At 39.9% G+C, this 23,507-nt stretch overlaps 1 protein-coding gene across 1 annotated transcript in view; it reads left to right on the top strand.

Moving 5' to 3' along the window:
* Positions 1–19,478, top strand: part of LOC138852610 (uncharacterized) — a 28,114-nt gene extending 8,636 nt beyond the window's left edge. The window contains 2 exon segments of the mRNA XM_070084370.1: positions 17,584–18,025; positions 18,028–19,478. Coding sequence (XP_069940471.1) covers positions 17,584–18,025; positions 18,028–19,478 — 1,893 coding nt within the window.
* Positions 19,479–23,507: the final 4,029 nt, after the last annotated feature.

Below are 23,507 nucleotides of genomic sequence, written 5' to 3'. Positions count from 1 at the left end.
AGGTTATGGTAATTAGACAAGTAATGGTAATTAAATAATGTCAAAAATGTTAAGAGTAAATTGTGCTGATAGTAAAAATGGTAATTAATTATTAATTTTAGTAAGTAGTATCAATTAATAGTATTTAAAAAAAATATGAGGTAGTAATATGGACAGAGAAAGTAACAATTCAGCTAATATTTAAGCAAACAATAGTAAATAAGAAAATTACATATGATGACTTATGCTTACTAGTAAAATCACATAATGAGGTACTTGATTATTTAATTACTAAGAGATTGTACTATGAAATTTGAACAATAATGGAGCAAAACATACACTACCCTACGTAGGCTTTTAGGTTGGACATTGTTTAGTTATTCTCTGTAAGATTAGTATCCATGAGAAATCGTGATAGATCATTCTCGTTCGTGATTGTGTACAGTTGACCTACATTTGTTTTCCTAACTAGAATTTTCCCATCCCGTGTGAAGCATTGGTGTATTGTGTCATTATTCTCCCGCTTAAGTTTTCTGACTATACAGGAGGTTCTGACGTTTTTTGGTATGACACTCGTTTATGTATACCTCTTCCTTTACTTTAATAGATGCAATTATTAAGTCTTTTTTCCTGTCATGTGAGTGGAATTTAAGCATAACACTTTTTCTACCATGGGATCCTAGTAACCTGGCTTCCTTTATTTCTGACTCTGGTACTGTAACTTTTGTTTGGTCCTTTATGCTTTGGAGAGTAATTTCTTTACTGTTCATTTGGTTCATATCACTGGGAACACTGAAGGAACACATCCTAACCTTACCCTAACAGCTAGAATTTACGATGGCCGACGCAAAAACTACTGTACATTATGGGAAAGAATCACTTAGCTGAGGTGTGCTCCTGGGAGAATTGGTGTCCTCTGTTTTCCCATCCTTGTTGAATTGTAAGAGTTTTCCACACTATCCCAATTCTTCAGCAGGAACGTGTCAGCAATTTCTAAATTACAGACTGAGGCTGATATACACCAATTGACCTTAGACAATGCCTGATTACATTTCACAATTCAATCCAGTATTAACACATTAAATTCATTATGGCGTCTCTGCTGCGTCACTTCCCCGTCTGTTTCACACCACTCTTCACTCGAAATTTCTCGAAAGGGTGAGATCAGCATCATATTTTATAACTTAATTATTGTACCATTCAGTTGTACACATGCTGAATTTAGGAACATCCGAAATTTTCCACACTGCAGCCGGGGATGGTCGTTGATAAACGGCTTAATTAATTGAAATGATTTTTGTACTCCACTTTGACTTGCAATTTTTACACACATTTAAATTTATAATTATCAGAGAATGGGCTTTGGTATAAAGATAGGATAAATTACATGTTTACGTAATTCAGCATATTACCTATCTATACACTTAATTATATCATCTAAATACAACCTTTATTTATCTATTATCGAACCTTTTACAAATTTTCCTTTTAACAACAATTTAATTTCATCTCCATATATTTCTTCTTGCACTCTCTGAATCCAGTATTTCAGAGGATATGGAAATTTATATGAAATTTAATTTTTTTATAAATTTAAACACTAACAATGTTATATTAATTAGTTTGGGTAAGGAAGAATACCTATTAAATCCTCCCACGTTTTAATCAATTCATTAGATAAGGCTTCTTCCCGAACACATTTAAGTTTCCATGCTTCTTGTAATAACAATTTCCCTCTTATTGTAAGGGGTGACACTAAGCCTAGTTTATCGAAGCATTTGGAAACTTCAGCATCAAGACTCTTAATCCATTTATTATACATAACAATTATTAGATTATGACAAATATTTACTGTTCCGTTTAGTTAATTATTAGAGCGAGAAAACTTACCATATATTACATATCCTCATGCTGTTTTTAGAAGATAAACGCCACATTTCCTTACCGTACCCTTTACAAATGTAGCATAATACATCGACACCATGCCTAACCCTTCTAGGGCAGGGTAGGTGCCTGAGCCCGAGCCTTTAGCTCATAAGACTGTCATTCCCTTAGCCCCCTTGGGGCGGGGATGGCAGACCAGAGAGGCCTAGCTTGTGGCTAGGCCTGGGGACAGTTGGTCCCAATGGTGAGGAGGTACTTGTGCCTCCTCCCATGGGAGACTTAGGTCTCAGACACTCCCTAAAGAGGGAGCCAAGGCCGGGCCACCACTTGGAAAAGGCCCGGGCCGGGAGAATGCCGGCGAATCTTTAATAATAATAATAATGTAGCATAATAATCACTCCCTATTAGAATCATTGGCCCCACCGAGTCATCATCTATACCATAGGGTGCCAATTCTTCACCCAATTGTACAGATTTTCTGTGGGAACCTTTCAACAATAACTTCATTGATACGTTTTTTCTCATTGCCCAGGCCGACATTTACATGCACAGTTTCGTACAACTGGGCCCTTTTATCTCTGTACTTTCATACCAATAAGACAGCTACGTTTTATAAATGTGCACTGAGATCCCTGGTCCAACAATGCAGTTACATTTTTTGATAAACTCTTTTTTTCCCGAATTTTTACATTCACCACAGGTAAGGCCACTTAGCTATGCCAGCCTCATTAACATTAGCTCGAATTTTTACATTAGTAACTGTTGTTTCATTGTTAACATTATCATCATTATTATCATGATTGTATGCTGCTGGATAAGTACAGGTCAGGGATAAAAGCAGTCAAGTCTAAGGGAGGGATCCCAGACATATGTAGCATCTTGCCTAGAAAGGGAGTGGGCAATGAATGAATGTCTAGGGCAATTGGTATAAATTGCTGGCTAGACAGGTACTGCAAGGAACTTGCAGTCCCATTCATTGATAACTGGGACAAATTCTATGGCAAACGTGATATGCATGCAAGGGATGGGGTTCATCTCCCTGGGGCTGGAGTGGTTGCATTAGCCAATTCGATTGAGGGGGTAATTGATGACTTGTCTAGGACTTTAAACTGATAGATTATAGAGGTATGGGTGTTTGTGGGAAACAATCGGGCTGCAGTATTAGGGTTGAAAACAGCATATATTACTGGGATATCTGAGGGATTTGCTTAAAAGACAATATTCAAAATAAAATTGCTAATAAAGGCAAATCAGTTAATCAACAAAGAGAGATAATAGAGGGCAACGTGTGACTAGCTCCCTTAAGGTTAACTATACAAATAGTAGGAGTCTTAGAAATAAGATAGATGAGCTAAAATTACTTGCAAGTGCAGGTAATATAGATATTATTGGTATAACAGAGACCTGGTTCAACCTGAAAGATAGAGAAATGCCTTCTGAATGCATCTTACAGGGTTATAAACAATTCCACACTGATAGGATCAACAGGAAGGTGCTGGAGTGGCGATGTCTGTCAGAGATAATTTAAATTGTCTTAGACATGATATAAGATTAGAAACAACGGACACAGAATATGTTTGGCTACAGTTTCTTGAGGGTCGTGACAAATTAATTTTGGGTGTGATTTATAGGCCCCCAAACTTTGATAGGGAGTGCAGTAAGCTGTTATGGGACGAAATTCATAAAGCATCTAGAAGTGAAAATGTTGTTCAGGATTGCTTATTAGAACAGTTTGTGACATAACCAACTAGAGGAAACAATCTGCTTTACTTTGTTCTTGCCAACCAAGAATCACTAATTAATAATCTTGAGGTTAATGATGAGCTGGGGGAAAGTGATCACAAATCACTTAGTTTTAATATATCATGGAATTACCTAGATAATTGCAATCAAATCTTTGTCCCAGACCAGACTTTCGCTTAGCTGATTTCATTGGACTGAGAAATTACCTGGGTGGGCTAAATTGGGATGACCTGACTATGGGCAAGGGAGGTGATCTTCGTTGCCAATATAACGTTTTTCAAAGCATAGTTCTAGCTGCCCAGACAACTTTTGTTCCGAGTAGGGAAATTTGATCTAACAAATATGATCCCAAATGGATGAACAATAGATTAAAACATCTCATTGGTCAAAAGAGAGGCATGTATAGGCGTATCAAAAGAGGGGATGGGCAGTTAAGAAATCAATATATTCAATTAAAGAGAGAAATAAAAAAAAGTAATAGGAAGAGCAAAAAGGGATTATGAGACTAAGATCGCAAGAGATTCGAAGACTAACCCAAAATGGTTCTTTCAGGTATACAGAAGTAAGATTAGGGACAAGATTGGCCCACTTAAGAGTAACTCTGGTCAGATCACTGACAGTGATAAGGATATGTGCGAAATTTTTAGTACTTCCTCTCAGTTTTTACCCAGGAAAATTCTAACGAAATTCCTGAAATAATAGGTTATGTAGAACAGAACGATAATAAATTTAGCACGATTGCGGTAACTAATGATATGGTTCTCAGACAAATAGAGAAATTAAAACCTAACATATCCCTAGGCCCTGATGAATTGCTTGCAAGGGTGTTAAGGGAATGTGAAGAGGAACTTAGCATACCTTTGGCTAATCTTTTCAGCATATCACTTCAAACTGGCATAGTGCCTGATAAGTGGAAAATGGCAAATGTAATACCTATTTACAAGGCAGGTGACAAGTCCTTCGCTTCGAACTATAGACCAATAAGCCTTACCTCCATAGTCGGAAAATTTATGGAATCAATAATTGCCGAAGCAATTCGTAGCCATCTTGATAAGAATAAATTGATTAATGAATCTCAACACGGTTTTTCAAAGGGGTGTTCCTGTCTTACGAATTTACTAACTTTTCTCACTAAGGTGTTTGAGGAGGCAGATCATGGTAATGTATATGATATTGTGTATATGGACTTCAGTAAGGCTTTCGATAGAGTTACACATAAGAGGCTATTGAGGAAATTTAAGGCACACGGAATAGGAGGAAATTTTTTTTCCTGAGTATAGGCAAGGCTGACAAATAGGCAGCAGAGAGTTTGCATAATTGGAGAGAAATCAGAACTGGGGAACGTCACAAGAGGAGTTCCGCAGGGGTCAGTGTTGGGCCCGTTGTTGTTCACAATTTACATAAACGACATAGATTAGGGAATAAATAGCAACATAAGCAAATTTGCTGATGACACCAAAATAGGCCGGCCAATTCATTCTAACGAGGACACTAGAGCACTCCAGGATGATTTGAATAGACTGAGGCAATGGTCGGACAAGTGTCAGATGCAATTTAATATAGACAAATGCAAAGTTCTAAATGTTGGACAGGAAAATAACCATGCCACATATAAACTAAATGTAGATCTTAATACTACTGATTGCTAAAAGGATTTAGGAGTTCTGGATAGCAGTAATCTAAAACCAAGACAACAGTGCATTAGTGTTCGCAGTAAAGCTAACAATCCTTGGCTTCATATCTATAAGTATAAATAATAGAAGTCCTCAGGTTGTTCTTCAACTCTATATATCCTTGGTTAAGCCTCATTTAGATTATGCTGCACAGTTCTGGCCACCGTATTACAGAATGGATATAAATGCACTGGAAAACGTTCAGAGAAGGATGACTAAGTTGATCCCATTTATCAGAAATCTTCCCTGTGAGGACAGACTGAGGGCCCTGAATCTGCGTTTTCTCGAAAGGTGTAGAATTAGGCGGGATATGCTTGAGGTGTATAAATGGGAAAACAGGAATTAATCAAGGGGATGTAAATAGCGTGCTGAAAACTTCCAGCCAAGACAGGACTCGCAGCATTGATTTCAAGTTGGAAAAATTCAGATTCCACAAGGATACAGGAAAGCACTGGTTTGGTAATAGAGTTGTGGATGAGTGTAACACACTCCCGAGTACGGTTATTGAGGCTAAAACCTTGTGTAGTTTTAAAAATAGGTTAGATAAATACATGAGTGGGTGTGGGTGGGTGTGGGTGGGTGTGAGTTAGACCTGACTGGCCTGTGCTACTAGGTCTGATGCCGTGCTCCTTCCTTAAGTGGAAGTGACCTGACTAGGTGGGTTATTGGGCTATTCGGGGTGGGAGACATGGACCTGCTTCGCATGGGTCAGTAGGTCCTGCTGCAGTGTTCCTTCTTTCTTATGTTCTTATTATACAATACCTTACACATTATTACATGATGCCTTCCTTTGTGGTATTGATAGCAATTATTCAGTTTGGCATAATCCTTTACATTATGACTGCCTAAACATCTGATACATCTATCAAGTTCTTCTAATCTTTCCACCTTAACAGTCTATGAATCATAAGCATTACAATTCTTGGGGAAATGAGTAGTAGACCGGTCCAAAAAAATATAGTTGGGAAATTATTCTCTCCACAGGTTTTATTTTGTTGAACTGTTCCTAAATAACATTCAGACCATGTTCAGGAAATTTCGTTCAATTTTAGGGGTGGCACAAAAAAGCGTCTCTCGCCGATAGAAGAGAAATTGATGACATTTTAATTTTTGTTCCTCTTTCACATAGTATAGCTCCAATTTTCTCTGAAAGCAGAATGATTGAATCAACCAGTTTTTAGCTCTTTGTTGAGCGCGAAACGAGCGAGCGATTATATGTGCATTGAAGAGGAGGTACCACTCGATTTAAAATAAAGAAACGTGTTTGTCATGAATTCTTGGTTGGGAAATCGTCGGTTTTGATCAACCTTCGCCAACCACTAGGCTATGTATGCAACTGAAAAATCACTGAAAATTGGTGTTTTCCCGAGCTGATTTCTCCCACTAAAAGTTGAAAAAAACGTTAATCGTGTTCTCCCGTCTATATTTTCTCTTTCGAATTCAGTAAAGAAAACAAATGTCACAGTAGAAAATCTCACGCAATTCGCTTCTCAAGTTGAAGAAACATCGAAATTTGGCCAAACTTCCCTCAGATACCATGGATTTCTGGGAGGTTCCCATGGAATTTCAGCAAAACAAACGGTTAATAACATAATTTATTTCATGAGACTATCAGATTCAAAACGAATTAGGTGTCTATCTTATATAGGAAAAATTTATTGTCCTCTCAAAAGTGATCGTGTCACACCAACTGCCAGTAAGACGTCGCTCTGCTGGCTTCGCTCGCTCGCTCTTAATAATGATTCCTTGTGCCTACTTGATCGACGAAATAAAGTAGGACTTCAATCCGTCCCTCTAAAATTCAGCAGTCACCCTCCTTCAGCAGTCTCTCCTTGGTTGGAGCAGGGAAGCGGCGACGGTGATCTGCCACAAGGCGAAGAAAGTGCTGTTTTTCTCCTTGACCTTGGTCAGCGACGCGTTGAAGGTCTGAACGAGGCAAACAGCTCTTTCTGCTGTATCTTTCGCGACCTTCAAAGAGCCCGCACACTTCATTTCCAGGAACGTCATGTTCGTCTCCCACGTTTCAGGGTCTTCATTCAAGTAGGAAGACTTTTCCTTCCCCTTCCTCTGCTCTGCACCCTGGTTTCTTTTCCCGCTCGAGGTTGGTCACCATCTTGCACTTTGTCATAATATCCACTTTCTCGTCGAAGAACGCCAATCCAACCAGGTGCTCTGCCAGATACCAGAGACGGTGTGCAAAGGTGATGGTAGCAGCATTCGTGATCTCTTCATCCAGATATGCTCGAAGGGTTTGGAGGAAGTACTAGTCATTGCGAGGGGGTTTCCACGCCACGTGGAGCTTTGTTCCAGAACCTGACGTAGATCAAGGTGACGAAAAGTGAGAGTAGGTTCTGCTTCAGGTGAAAGAACTGTGACATGCGAAATACAACACCTCGCGTCGGAAGCCGGTCAGTTGAGATAAACTCGAGGGGACACCCTACTAACCACCATTCCGATGCACTTCATGTACTCGGTGCTGAGGATGCCATCTGCGACAAAGAGAAAGCACATATGAAGTTTTGCGCAACCTTTAAATATACATGAAATGTTCCAAATTTTGGCACACAGTACAGGCTCATACAGTGGAATAAAAGTTATATTGTGGAGCGCACTTCCTTTGAAGTTTTAAAATTAACATGCATTTTTGGATTGGTCTAATGAGTACCTTGCAAAAAAAGGTAATCGCTCCTTTGCTTGACTTGCTCATTATTAACTAGGCCACTCCCATTAAGGTACTTATTCCTCTAAATTTGACGTGGAGAACCTTTATTTTTGGTTCCTGACATTTGATATGTGCCTATGCAACCCTTTTTTATGGGATGGATTATTAGGATTATTAACATTAGGATATTTTTTCCATTTGTGAAACCTGACAGATACATTAGTCATCATGTGTTACATTCTTAGAATTATTTGGCTGGTCTGTAATTGAACAATTTATTCTTGTAGTCCCAATCATATTTCCTCCAGAGAAAAATAACCTTTGTGGTATTTATTAAACAACCATTGTATAGAACTGTAGCTCAATTTATTCTGATTCATCCAATTCAAACCTATTATTCATGGACTTTAGAGTGCTTTCTAATTTGATTCTAAATTGCTGCAGATTTTGATAATTGTGTTTTGGAATTCTTAAATTAATCACAGTATTTACTAGGTCTAACCCACCTTGAAACCCTTGTATCAGGGAATAAGAATCGTTTCTGACCTGCCCTTTGAGATAAAATAATTTTTGTAACATCTTCTAGGTCCTTCGACGCATGCACAGCAGCCTTAAATACTGACCAGAATTCCTCCCAGTTGTCTCCTGGACTAAATGTTGGTAGACATAACTCTGGGAGTTTGGGCAAAGACCTGGTATTGATATTACAAGGCTGTCCAACTGCAGCATTTACACATTTTAATTGATTTAATACCTCACTTTTACATGACAGTATTTTCTCTTACAGTTCGTAATATTGATTAATTAATAATTCCTTTTCATTATCTGCACAATACACCAGCAGATCACCTACATAGTCTGTGTAATACAATGACACATACCGATTCTCTAATGATTCCAAATATTCTAAATTAACCTTATTTATAGTCTCTTCTGCCACTAATTCCAGGCATTATAAGCTCTGATCACATGACCTTTTTTTGCATTTAATGAGTTTTTATAGCCTTAATTCCCATGGATCTTCCATTCACACTAATTATATTACTCTTATCCATGGCTCCTTTATTTATTAGACTCAATGAACACTTTTATACAAATTATACAATGAGACACTGGGTATAATTATTACAATATGCACCAGATAGCTCAGCCAAATATTTCTTGGCTTAGTAAATTAATTATAATTACTATTAATATAAGCCAAATATTTCCTGGCTTAGCAAAATAATTATAATTACTATTATTATAAGGTAAATATTTCATGGCTTAGCAAAATAATTAAAATTATTATAATCAGAAAGATGACTATCATTCCTATCCCTAACCGAGCTTAGCAAATTAATTATAGCAGGTACAGTCCTAGCCTCACTGGGCTTAGCAATTAATTTATATAATTAGACAAATTCATTAATATATAAGAAATACAATTCCAGCCCCACAGGGCATGCAAATCCAAATAATTGTGGCAACTGTAATCCACTACACAAACACCATTAATCAAATTATTTTCAATTATATGTGAACCCAACAATCCATTTCTTTCAATCAAATCATTAAGTTAAACTCTCACTGATTACATATCTGAGTTCGTTAGGACCAAAGGTTTAAAATTTAATTATGTGGGAAATTACCTGCAGGAGGTTTACAGGGTATTACCTGAGTTATTTCCTGCAAGTAATTTGGGTGAGGTAAGTGGGACTTAGTCACAGTAGGTCACCAAACTGTGACTCCCTCGAAGCCCACTCCCACCACTCCCACAAAAAAAGCTAAACCTGACATTAAATTAATAATTACAATATTAAAACCAGCTACTCTGGCAAATTAAAGTGTTGTGGACTGTCTATGATTAGGTTTGCTGAGTACACGGAATATAATTATTGTACATAAAATAGTGTTATTAGAAAGGAAATTCGTATTGTCACTTAACATTTGTCACAAGAAGACAATCCTGATGGAACACATCCTAACCTTACCCTAACAGCTAGAATTTACGATGGCCAATGCAGAAACTACTGTACCTTATGCATAAGCGTCACTTAGTCGAGGTGTGCTAATGGGAGAATTGGTGTCCTCTATTTTTCCGTCCTTGTTGTCGAATTGTAAGGGTTTTCCACACTATCCCAATTCTTCAGCAGGAACGTGTCAGCAATTTTATCGTGTGGGTTTCGGTAAGGAGATAAGAGGGTTGAAGGTAGACACCTTGTTGGATGGTAACACTATATATTGTCAGACTGTGGTAATGGGAGATTGAGCCCAGCCTGCCGTGTTCTGCCTTCTATGCCTATGCGTCGACTGAGGCCGAGGTAGCTTGTCTCACTCGCTCGCTGCATCCCGTGACGTCATACAGTCACAGGCCTAAGGGATCTTCTATATAAACACATGGATGGTACTATAATGCTCATCTAATCTATGGAGGATCAGCAACTATGCTGACAGCTTGGTCATGTTACGTATGTCGTCTCGACATACACTACTATGCTATAGGCTGAACAAGCAGGTGGTTCTGGACTGATTTTATACAATAACAAATTCATAATTATCTTAGAACTAATGGATGGTATCATACTGGATGTTAAAATGAGTTTTACGTAATGGGTGTTAACGTAATAAGTTTTTAACGTAATGCATTACAAACTATAAGAACAAATCATGGTACAATATGGGAAGGAATTGATCGATCGATCTGTATTCATGCACTCTAGAGATTCTGAGGAAATAAATATATATATGTATACAAGGTGAAATTAACAGCAAAGGCATCTGGTGCGCACTCAGATCATTACTGTCAAATTCTCAGAATACGGAGGGAACGTGAACACGAAAAAAAAAAAATTCTGAAAAACTAATCAGTTAATAACAAACAGTTGACAATTTCCTTCATCTCGGACATCTAGTTATACAGACTATGTACATTTAAACCCAATTCTTTGAGGGTGAGGTTTACATATGCAGAATGGTTATCATCTCTGGGAGGATCGAATTCCTCTGCAATGACTAACACATGCCTTGACTGAGGGAGATCTGAACGAGTATCTACAAAAGATACTTGTGGGTTTCTCATTACTTGTCGAGTATGCAAGGAGTAACGACATTCAGGTTGAATATCTGACTGAGTATTTGAGGTAGAGGGTACCGAGTCAAGAGGATTTTCAGCATCTGTCACATTAGTCTGGGTAGCAATATCATCAACATCACATATTAATTTCATATGATCTAAATGCGATTCTTTGTACTTACCAGTACTAATTTCTCTAACCTTATACTTATTGCCAGAGATATGTTCTACAACTCGATAAGGGCCAACAAACTTTTGATCGAGCTTAGGCATTTCGGATGTTTTGTTGAAATTTGTCAGCATTACTCTTGAACCTACTTTAACTTTTGATGGCTTAGCACGGCTATTAGTTACTCTAGTAAATTCTGCTGTTGATTTATGAAGTGTTTCACGGATTCTTCTAAAAACAGTCTGAGCTATGCTGGTACGAGTTGCTATGAAATCATCAGGGTTGTAATTGAGTTTCGGAGTGGAATATAACAACTCATAGGGTAAACGCTTGTCTACACCATACAATGCATAATGTGGAGTATCACCTATAGAAGCATTGTAAGCAGAATTTATGGCACATTGAACATCTGGTATGACTTCATCCCAAGTTTCACTATTGAGGTTAATAGTGGCTCTCAAAACATCAAGTTCTTTCTTATAGGTTCGTTCAGCTAACTCATTGCTGGCAGGATGATGAGAAACAATGGTGGATTTAGAGATCCTGTACAAAGTACACAAATTTTCAAGAATCTCATTACAGAATTCACCTCCATTATCTGTTACTAAGGACTTTGGGGTGGTATGCCTGCAGATAATGCGTTCTTTAAACGCTTTAGCTACTGTCTCGGCAGTCTTATCTGCAATAGGAACTCACAATATCTAGTGAAATGGTCTACCATAACACACAGATGTTTGTTGCCTTGGAGGGAACATTTAAAATTGGTTAACAAATCAAGGGCAACTCTTTCCCACGGTTCGCTAGTGGTTGGGTACACTTGGATTGGATTAGGACCATTGACATTTCCTTTATGTTGCATACAAACACTACATTTCTTAACATACTCTGAAATGTCAGTTGCCATACGTGGCCAAAAGTACTTCATTCTGGCTTGTTTCACAGAGCGATCCATACCAGGGTGTGCAACACCTGGTACATCATGAACTAGCTTGTAGAGCTACGTTCACTAGTGACTGTGGAATTACTAACTGGTACACTCTTCTACTTGGAGTACCAAATTCGGCTGTTCGATACAGTAATTCTTGGCTCATTACAAAGTCACTGATGGGTGCTGGTGGCTTCACAGTAAGAATAAGATCTTCCTGGAGCAGGAATCGAATCACACCAGACCACATGGGATCTGTTCTTTGCACATTCTTTACATCCTCTGCAGTAAATGGAGGATCTGCAGTAACTACACTAACGTGTTGTGATAAAGCATCTGCCAGGTAAATGTTCAAAAGTGGGATTGAACTCTTGGATAGTCAAGGTCCATCTGGCTAACCTTCCAGTAGGTTGTTTGTTCTGGAATAAAGGTATCAGTGGTGCATGGTCTGTCAAGACATGAACAGGGTACTGGTAAATAATGTCTCAGAAGTGTTTCAAAGACCATACTATTGCTAAAGCGTCTTGCTCCATTACTGTATAATTACGTTCAGCCTTCATAAGGACTCTACTAGCAAATGCAACTGCGTTGTACTTGCCATCAGTCTTCTGAGCTAGTACGGCACCTATGCCAATTGAACTAGCATCAGTTGTCAGACAGAAGGGCTTAGAAAAATCTGGGAATTTCAAAATGGGAGTGGACGTTAGCTTTTCTTTTAGTGTCTGGAATGCTCTTTCTTGATGGAAGGTCCAAACAAAAGGAGCATCTTTCTTAAGCAATTCAGTTAGAGGAGCTGCTATTGAAGAAAAATTAGCAATGAAAGATCTGTAGAAACCTGCTAGACCCACAAAGGATCTTACAGCATCAGCAGTTTTGGGGGATGGAAAATTTAGTACTGCCGTTACTTTATTTTGATCAGTCGTAACCCCTCTAGGAGTGACTATGTGACCAAGAAACTTAATTTCTCATCTGAAAAATTGTCATTTGGACAGTTTGATCTTTAAATTGGCTTCTTCAAGCTTACCAAGTACTATATCAAGTCTTTTCAGGTGTGTATCCACATCTTCGGACATGACGATTACGTCATCTAAGTACACCATAAGTGCTTTACCTATAAGACCTCTAAAGATATTGGTCATGAGTCTAGAGAACGTGATAGGTGAGGATCGTAATCCAAAAGCCATTCAAAGGAAGTGATAATGGCCTGTGGGGGTGGAGAATGCTGTTAACTCTTGGATGTCCTCGTGAAGAGGGACTTGCCAAAACCCTTGTAACAAGTCCAGGGTCGAGAAGACTTTGTTATCTCCGATATTGCATAAAAAATCACCTAGTACATGAAGTGGGAAGCGATCTGGAATAATTTTTGCATTTAACTTCCTAAAGTCAATCACCAGGCGCCAAGTACCGTCCTTCTTAGGCACTAGGATTAAGAGCGCATTCCAGGGTGAATTACTATGTGCAATAACTCCATCATCGAGCATTTGATTGATCAGTTCTTCTGCGACAGCAACTTGGGAATGAGGCATTCTGTACGCAGGTATATAGATAGGTCTAGTACCAGGTTCAAATGGAATACGATGGGACAATAAGTTCGTTTTACCCATCTTCTCACCTGGTAAGGCAATGGCTCTACGACGTTTGTTCAACAGTGTCAACAAGCACTTGACTTCATCTGGGAAGTCAGTGGGAGCTAAGTCTTTCTCCTCAGCTGGTGGAATGGATTGATCCAGTGGAGTGGATGAGGTCTCCCCTGTTGAAATAGCACCGACCCACTGGTCAGGTCGCACGTCATCCTGTACTTGAACAGGGTAAGGATAGTGAACTAGGTCAACGAGATTGGTATTTGCTCTGAGACGAACACTGTGACCCGAAGTGTTAGCAAGGAATAAATGGATCTTACTGTCTCTTACAACATGTAAGGAAGGTTCAACAAATAAACCCTTGACCTTGCAGGAATCACTGTCAACTAGGACGTTATCACCATCTGGAACAGGAACAGCAACAGACACTCTAGTGAGAGTACTAGCCGCAACAGAGACGTCTTTCTGCAGACAGCATGTGACATCAACAAGAGATGGCATTACTAGTTTCAAGTAATCGTTTTCCGACAAGGTATCCCCTGTGGAGAAACTGCTACTTTGACTAGCAGTTATTGCAGGGATAGGCTGTGCACTCAAGGCAGTCTGAGTGTCCCCGGACACTTGAGGCAACGGAACACTATCCTGCAAGTCTGAAGGTGTAAGTGGAACACAGATGGGAATGACAGAGTTACTAGTGCCTGACCGCTCGGCTACGTCAAGAACTAATTCACGGATCTATAGGAACTTAATCTGAACTTCACATTTCGCAGCACTTTAACAAATCTCAGATACAAGCTGTGAGAACAAACACATTGCTCAAGGGCTAGGTATTGTCTTTCAGTCAGTAAGGGACTATTGGTACTGTGGACTGATTCATATTGACTTTGACTGGCATGATACACTATGTGAACATTCAAAAGTGACTGGGACATGTTCTCAGGGAACTTACTCAAGGGCATAAGGCAAAAAAAAAAATAGAAAGAATAAAGGAAAATGTAACTGAGGGACACACAACACAGTGAACTTAAATAGGAAGAAAATGCTTAACTATTCTGCATAAGTAATTAAAAATTGACAGGACACACAGAAAGCAAGGAAACTCACACAAGAAAATATTCAACTGAATAAACAACACTTTGAAAATCAAGAGAACTTGTACTTTACTCAAATCTAATTTACTAAAATTTTACTTTAAATTGGATTAATGGCACAGTAAGTTGTCTTTACTCTCAATGCAATAGGGAAATTCAACAATAAAATGATGAATCAATAAAAAAATGTTAAATTGGACTCAATAAATCTTGTGCACAATTAAAACAACTGGGAAAACAATTCACTAAAATAAAATAAAATGGCACACAAAGAATAAAATATTATGCACAGAACAGAGCATAAGAAACTGCACTGAAATAAACTGCAGCAATATTGCAAATAACAATTGCTAATCAAAATTATTGCACACACTACTTAAAATTTCTGAAAGAAAATTTTTAAAGACAACACAATGCTTGCACAAGAATTATTGCAAAATGAGTCAATGTGCAATAATAAAAAAAAATATTACACACACAAGAAATACAGTTTACAAGATTAAAAAAAAATATTAGTAAGGAATGAACTGAGTGAACACTTTAACTCTTAACTGCAACTTAAGCAACACTTAACAAGCAAAAGAACAATTTACTTTAAAAGAAGAACTTAAAAATTGCACTAAGAGTGAATTTGTTCAATGAAACAAAAAATAATAGGTGCAAAAACACAGAACAAAAAGATTTGAACACTTACAGTGATGCAGAACACAACACATCAACATAAACACATTACTAGAATTTTCTTGCTATGAAACTTGATGTGTGAAAAATTTGATAAAATGATTGTCTTGCTTGAACAAAACAATGGTACTATTGTTTCAAGTGTATATAAAAAAGAAGCACAACACAATAGACATAAGATAATGCACAAAAATTAACACTGAATTAAGAAGAGAAAAAAAAAATATTGCAAACGGTATATAATAAACACTGAGTCTAATCAAGAGTCACTGAATGTCACTAAGAGAAAAATCACTGGAACACAAAAGAAATGTCTCAACACTCGCAAATGTCTCTATGAAAAATATTATCGCTGTAACGACTTGGTGTAGAATGAGGTGGAAGGGTGGAGGATGGTGATAGAGGATGTTTATGTCCTCTCATGGCTGGCTACTGTCCTCTGCACACGTGATCGTAGAATTGCTCTTACATCGACGATAAACTTCACACAGGAGGCTTTTAACGGTGGCGCGAAACACACTCTAGCTCTTGACCCCCTATGTGGTCCTTAAAATATGGTGCTGGAACCCATAGTAGTGTACCAAAACAATGGTAGAGGTTGGGTGAGTGGGTTAATGGCTGAGTGAGGCAGCTGGGGCCGGTGTCGAGTGTTTGGGTGGGTGGGCTGAAACAGGGCTAAGGCCGAGACCGCGTGGTAACTGGGCCTATGGGATGAACGACATAAGCCGCACTGAGGACACCCTCACTGGCACGAAGATATTTCTAAGCCGACTGGCTTAAAAACAAACCCACAAAATACCACAACACCACAGAGATGAAAAAGCACTCAGAATGGCTTGGAGCTTGAAGCACAAAGCGATGAGAAGACTGTACCCATGTGGCTTGCTTGAGTACTGGATTAAGACACCTGGATTAGTTGCTGGCTGGCTTATCTTAACCCTTCACACAGAACAGCTTGATAACTTCTCACGATGAGCACATCAGGGGTGGAAAGCTGGCTTCTCAGGCAGGCAAAGCTGGATGGAGTAGGCTAGGCTGAACTGACTCTCTCACCAGAGACTGGTTGCTGGCTTATTTTGCAAACTCGGGTCAACCCCTCGGGAGTGATGCAAATAATCAGATAAACACTAATACAAAGACTGACCAGTGTATATTGTAGAGGCTGGTAGAAGCTTGGTCGGGATAGCTGGCTTGAGGTAGGTCGAGCGTTACCCTGCTCGGCAGGCCTAGTCACAAGATGGCAACCGGCTCAGTAGAAATTTATCTCCAGAAATCACTGTAATTGTCAGAATTACAGGCCCTCCGTTGCCACCAAATTGTAGTGTGGGGTTCGGTAAGGAGGTAAGAGGGTTGAAGGTAGACACCTTGTTGGATGGTAACACTATATATTGTCAGACTGTGGTAATGGGAGATGGAGCCCAGCCTGCCGTGTTCTGCCTTCTATGCCTATGCATCGACTGAGGCCGAGGTAGCTCGTCTCACTCGCTCGCTGCTTCCCGTGACATCATACAGTCACAGGCCTAAGGGATCTTCTATATAAACACATGGATGATACTATAATGCTCATCTAATCTATGCATACAACACATGTAAAGGAGGATCAGCAACTATGCAGGCAATTTCTAAATTAGAGATTGAGGCCGATATACACCAAATGACCTTCGAGAGCACCTGATTACACTGCACAGTTCAGTCCAGTGTTCACACAATAAATTCATTATGGCCTCTCTCTGCTGCGTCACTCCCCCGACTGCTCCACACCCCCCTTCACTCGAAATTTCTCGAAAGGGTCAAATCAGCATCACATTTTATTACACAATTATTGTATTCAATATTAAACATGCTGAATTTAGGAAAATCCAAAATTTTCCACAACTGGTGCACAAATAAGCCGCACATAGAGAGGAGCTCACGACGACGTTTCGGTCCGACTTGAACCATTTACAAAGTCACACTAGCGAAAATGAGAGCAGGATGGGTATATATATAGGCAGGAGGTGGTGGTAGTAGTAGTAGTAGTAGTAGTGGGAAGGTAATAAGAGTAGGAGGGGCCAGACAAATACTAAGAAAGAGGAGCACTGCAAGGGAGCTAGGTGCCCACTGCTCGTCTGAATTCACAAATTCATTCCTCTAAACTACAGAATAAACTTCAACATCTCATCTCAGCTAGCCCTTGGTCTAAATTCTCCCTCACTGACTGTGTTACTAACCTGTCTTCTGTCTCACTCTCTCAATATGAGCTTGAATTTCTTGGTTTTGGTCTTTCCTTTGCCACTTCACCTGCCCCTCACGCTGGTATTGCCCTGATTAGCTCTTTTGATTCTTTTCGTCAGTCTCGCTCCCGTAATCTTCCTGACTTATCCACTTTTCGTGGCGCTCTCCTTCCTGCTCTTGTTAGTCTGTTTTCAAAGAGCCACCACCTTCCGCGCCGTTACCAACTTGCCCTTTCTTCTCTCAAATTCAACACCAACATTGTCATACTATCTTCTGACAAAGGTAATTCGGTAGTTATCCTTGATCGCCAGGATTACCTCCGTAAAGCTGATGTCTTGCTCTCTGACTCACGTACCTACACTCCTCTCGTTTCCCTCTTGATCGCATCAAGAGAACTTTTAACAAGAAACTAAGGACTCTCTCCGACTTCTGTCTTCCTGACTTTGACCTTCTTCAACGTTTTCGTGTCATCTGTCCCTCTCTGCCCTATTTCTATGGACTTCCCAAAATCCATAAACCTGATATTCCCCTACGTCCTATCATATCCTCTACAGGTTCTGTCTCTTATTCTCTTGCTTCTTGGCTGGCCAAAACTCTCACTCCCTTTCTTGGTACTTTTTCTCCTGCCCACCTCCGTCACTCTCAGGACTTCATTGAACGGGTTTGCTCTCTCCCGACCTGTAAGATGCTTAGTCTTGACGTTGAGGCCCTCTTCATCAATGTCCCTCTTGATGATGTCCTTGATTTTCTTAGAGAGAAGGCCCGTGAAGGGTTTCTTCATCTCCCTATACCTACTGATGTCTTTCTTGATCTTATCCGCCTCTGTGTGGAGTCTAATTTCTTTTCCTTCCAAGGGAAATATTATTCTCAAACTTTCGGTGTCGCTATGGGCTCTCCTCTCTCTCCTGTCCTTGCTAATCTTAACATGGAATACTTCGAGACTATTCTTCTTTCTACTATCGATGTGCGACCTTCACTCTGGCTCTGCTATGTTGATGACATCTTTGCTCTGTGGCCTCATGACTCTTGTCTCTTCCAACCATTTCTTGATGCTCTTAACAATCTTGTCCCTTCAATTAAGTTTAAAACTGAATGGGAATCTAACTCCTTGCTTCTTTTTCTTGATGTTCATGTCCACCGCTCAGATACAGGTTTTGCCTTTTCCGTTTACGGCAAGCCTATGCACAGTGGCATGTACATTCACTACTTTTCTTATCATGCTTCCCTTGTCAAGAAAAGTGTTCTTATCTCCCTCTTTCTCCATGCTCTCCGCATCTGTGATCATCAGTTCCTTCAATCCGAAATTTCCACTCTTCATAATTCATTTTCCTGTCTTGGCTACCCTTCCCATATCATCGACTCTGCCTTCTCACGTGCTAAACGTAGTTTCTTCTCTCCCAAACTCTCTACTCCTGGGAACCTTTCTGTCCTCTGCCTTCCCTACATCTCCGGTCTTTCTAATTTCAACGACTCTCTCCGTTCCTTAGACATCAAACTTACTTTCCACCAGACTAACACTCTTCGCACCAATCTCGTTCATACCTCTCCTCCCTCTACAGATGCTCCTGGTGTCTACTCTATTTCTTGCTCCTCCTGTCCTCTTCAATACTTTGGAGAAACTGGTCGATCTCTTTCTGACAGACTTAGGGAGCACAAAAATAGTGTTAGGCTTACCGACACTAACAATGCTCTTTTCTGTCACGTCAGAGATCACAGCCATCCTATTGACTGGTCTTCTGCTAAAACTGTCTTCCCTACTTCCAACTTTAACAGTCGCCGTCTGGTTGAATCCTCCCTAATACACAGCTTGTATGAATCTTAGTCCTGACTTCGTCTCTGTAGATGCTTTCCTCTCCAACTACATTTTGTAAAATGCTCCAAACTTCAGAACACTCGTGACCTAACCTGATTCCTCCTTTTTTCTTCTTCCCCCTCTTCCATTTTCCTCTTTCCCTTTTCTCATTTGGGTTGTCTTCTGCCCTGTGTATTTGTTCCTTCTTTATTTATTTATTTGTTTTCCCCCCTCGGTGTTCTTGCTCTTACCATCTGTGGGCAACTAGCTCCCTTGCAGTGATCCTCTTTCTTAGTATTTGTCTGGCCCCTCCTTTTCTTACTACCTCCTCACTACTACTTCCTTCCCTCCACTACTACTACTACTACTACTGCTACCACCTCCTGCCTTTATATACCCATCCTGCTCTCCTTTTCATTAGTGTGACTTTGTAAATGGTCAAAGTCAGACCGAAACGTCGTCTTAAGCTCCTCTCTTCTATGTGCGGGTTATTTGTGTATTGTTCCAGTCACGGTATTGTGCCTTTTTTTGTTATTTAATACCTGTGTTATGGAGGTCATATTTGCAGGGAGAGGAAGGGAATATATGCAAGGGAGAGGGAATAGCTTTATAAACATTGGGTGAAGGGGACTGTCCTGGTCACCGCACTGTGATTTTATGGTGATTTTTCAGTCGACTTCTCTGGCGAGTCTGCCGCTAAATGGGCTTCTGCCTCCCTCCTGAACCTCGCATTGTTTTTAACTCACTCTGGCAGACTTTTTCTGCCTCTCTTTTTTTTCGTTAACTCGCACATTATTTAATAAATTTAATTAGGAGACTTTTTCTACGAGGCTATATAAAGCTACAAAGCTTATAGCAGGAGGATACAAATAAGTTTATTTAACTTAAGTAAAGCTACACATAAGTAAAGTTCCACAATTCGAAGTGATTATAATTATAATAATTTGTGTGTAAATAACCTAGGATAATCACCCAAAAAAAGTCAACTGTGGCTTTATTGCTGTTGGGGGTCCCTTTCATATTTTATTACTAGCAGCCTAGCTAATAGATGCCACAAAGGCCGAACAAAGTTTTTGCAACTGTTATTAAAACTCGGGTGTTAATAACCTTAAAAAAAACTTACAAGCATTAATGCAATACAAATTTACAAAAAATGGTCAAACACGCATTTTGAAATTCTTTTAACTAGATACAAATTCTTTCTTTTTGATCCTCGTACGAAGGTTGATAATGTTTGCTGTGTTCTTAGTGCCGAGAAATATTCATCTTTTCCTGTTAGCAAATGTTTAATGAAATAATGAGAATTGTAGTGAGACATAGTGATAGTAGTAGGAATAGAAAAATAGTAACAGTAGCCAGAGTAATAATTATAATGGTGACAGTAGTAACATTTGTGGTAAAAGGTTTCAATATTTCTTTCATATCAAATTTCCACTGGTGGGCGCGGAGAACGACATATCCTTTTGTTTTTAATTTCCTCTATGAAAAATCTTGACCTTTTTTAAGTGACTATATATAAAGTTCAGTGTTTTATCTAGCAACTGTTATTATTACCATATATAGTATATCTTTCTGACATTCTTCTTTCCCAGCCCCGCTCTCTATCTCTCTCTCTCTTCCTCTTCCTCTTTCCCTACCTAATTTATATTTGGCCACTAAGCTCTAAGCTCTGTGTGAGGTGACTGCATGAGAGGCCATGGCTGCAGGCCCTGTGTGTGCAATTTGTTATTGTGGGGAGCCGGAGACACGCCCAACAGAGGAAATGGAATGGAAAACGAAGCTGGGGAGGAAATTGGTAGCGAGTAAGAGAGGGAGAGAGAGAGAAAAGGAAGAGGAATAAGGTAAAATAAATTATTACTTGTCATTTCTTTAAATTTACTTTCACAAATCCGAAAAAGCCTTTCAGTTTGTACACTCAGGCGTACTTACAAGCGGAAAAAATATAGACGGTGCAGGTAATGGTGTCCCTGACGCCTCGCTGGCACTTGTACCCTGAGTCTAACTAAAAGCCTCGTAATCCCATTAGCAGTCTTGTACGGAGAACCTGAACACTTCATTAACATCTACCTCAAAAGCTCGTTGACTCGACTACTAGGGCTGGATCCTAATGGCGCACTGCTGACAATAGTGAGGAAAAGGCACAAGATTTAGAACAAGATTTTATCGGGATAACGTTTCACTCTGTGTAGAGTTTTGCCAAGTTATAAAGCTTCAGAGTGCACAGTTTTACTGCAGTAAATTAGCTTCTACTACAAAGTGTATTTCTTTTCACATGTCTAGAGACATCAGAGGAGGTTGTGTACCTCTGCAAACAATTAAGTTCATCTGTTAATTATGTATAATTATCTATAGACCATTTATTATAAGGTAACCACCAGCACCACGGTTAGCAGAAGGATGTATGTACGTTGTGACCCCCTTCACATTCGTATTTCCCTCACACATCGGTGTGTGAGTGGGCAGTTAGAAGTTAGTAGACCCCAGTACAAACAGAACCTTGGCTTTGCAGACGCATATATTAAACCTCAACAGAGCAACAGCGTCTCTCCTGCCGGTCCTCAGTACTCCTCCAATTTACCCACCACAACACATGTATATCACATAACTCTTCATACTTCGAAATATCCTTCGGTCAATCAAAATCCCAGATTTTTGTAACGCCTCAGACTTATACAGTAGTGTAACTAAATCAGGTGTTTTCAATTCCATAATTTTCAGGTTATTTAATGTACCATCGAGGAAAGCGACAGTCACATTTGTAATTTAAACCTCTGAGCAGCGTGCCAGCCACTGTTACCCACAATAAGGCATTTCAATTTGTATTACCCGAAACATAGGGTGGTAAGAACACATGTTGGCATGAGTGTACCCGAGTTGGTGCTGGGAGTCCCGTAAAAAGAGATTTGGGGCAACGGTGTGGCCTCTCTCACTGTGAGTACTGAGTAAAAGTTCTAGTTGGGTTTCTTGAATGGTTGGCGGCGCAGTGGTAACGTGTTTGTCTCACACACTTCTTGGGGTCTCTCTCTCTCTCTCTCTCTCTCTCTCTCTCTCTCTCTCTCTCTCTCTCTCTCTCTCTCTCTTTTCCTGAAGCGATTTCGGGAATCATCGCCCCCTCGGCCTTGCCCCAGACCAGGCTTCCTGGTGATAGCCTAGGCTAGCTGCACGCAGTCCTAGAAACGCACCACAGCCTGGCTGATCAGGAACCGACTCGAGGAACTTATCAAGTCCCCTCTTAAATTGATTGATTCGTTAACGGGAAAGCGCTAAACCCTCAGATAATTTTCTTTATGTATGAAGGGAGGGTGTTGAAAACTTTTCGTTTTCTTTCAATTATTATCATCGTGAATCTGCATTGCACTGGAAGTATTTTGCATCGTCCGCGGAACCTTTTGCTCTCAGTTTTAAGGGATTTCTGCGTGCACATTTGGAATCTCTCTCTCTCTTTCTCCTTTCTTCTTTCCCTCTCTCGCACGCTCTTTCACCCACCACATTCTGCCTCCCATCATGCTCGGCCTCCCCCTCCCTTCTCAAACACGCAAAATATTTAGGGGGCTTGATAGGGCGGACGAGGACATGTTGAGTTAGAAACGTACTCGAGACAGCCGGAAATTAGAGACAGATGAGCAGAGCCACAGGGATGTCGGGAAGACTTTCTTCAGTCTCAGACTGGTCGGAAAGTGAAATGATATTGGTGAAAATTTGGCAGAGGCAGATTCCATACAGTTTTCAAAATACAAAAGATCCCATGAGGCTAGGGTAATTTGACATGTGGGGCCAGGAGTAAGCACTCGACGCCTGCAAACATATATAAGCGAGAGCGAGAGCTCTCTGTCTGCGTGACACACACACGCACACAAAACACAGGCAGAGGCACTATGTATGCTATCTGAGGTGTGGTAGATAGCAAATGTAGTCCCAGTGTTTGAGAAAGGAGACAGACAGCATTAAACTACAGACCAGTGTCCCTGACACGTATAATATCCAGAGTCATGGAGAGGCTTATCAGGAAACGACCGGTGGAGCATCTAGAAAGGAATGAGCTTATACACGATAACCAAC

This window comes from Cherax quadricarinatus, chromosome 12, assembly GCF_038502225.1.
Source record: "Cherax quadricarinatus isolate ZL_2023a chromosome 12, ASM3850222v1, whole genome shotgun sequence".
NCBI lineage: Eukaryota > Metazoa > Arthropoda > Malacostraca > Decapoda > Parastacidae > Cherax > Cherax quadricarinatus.
This window is presented reverse-complemented; position numbering and strand designations above follow the sequence as displayed.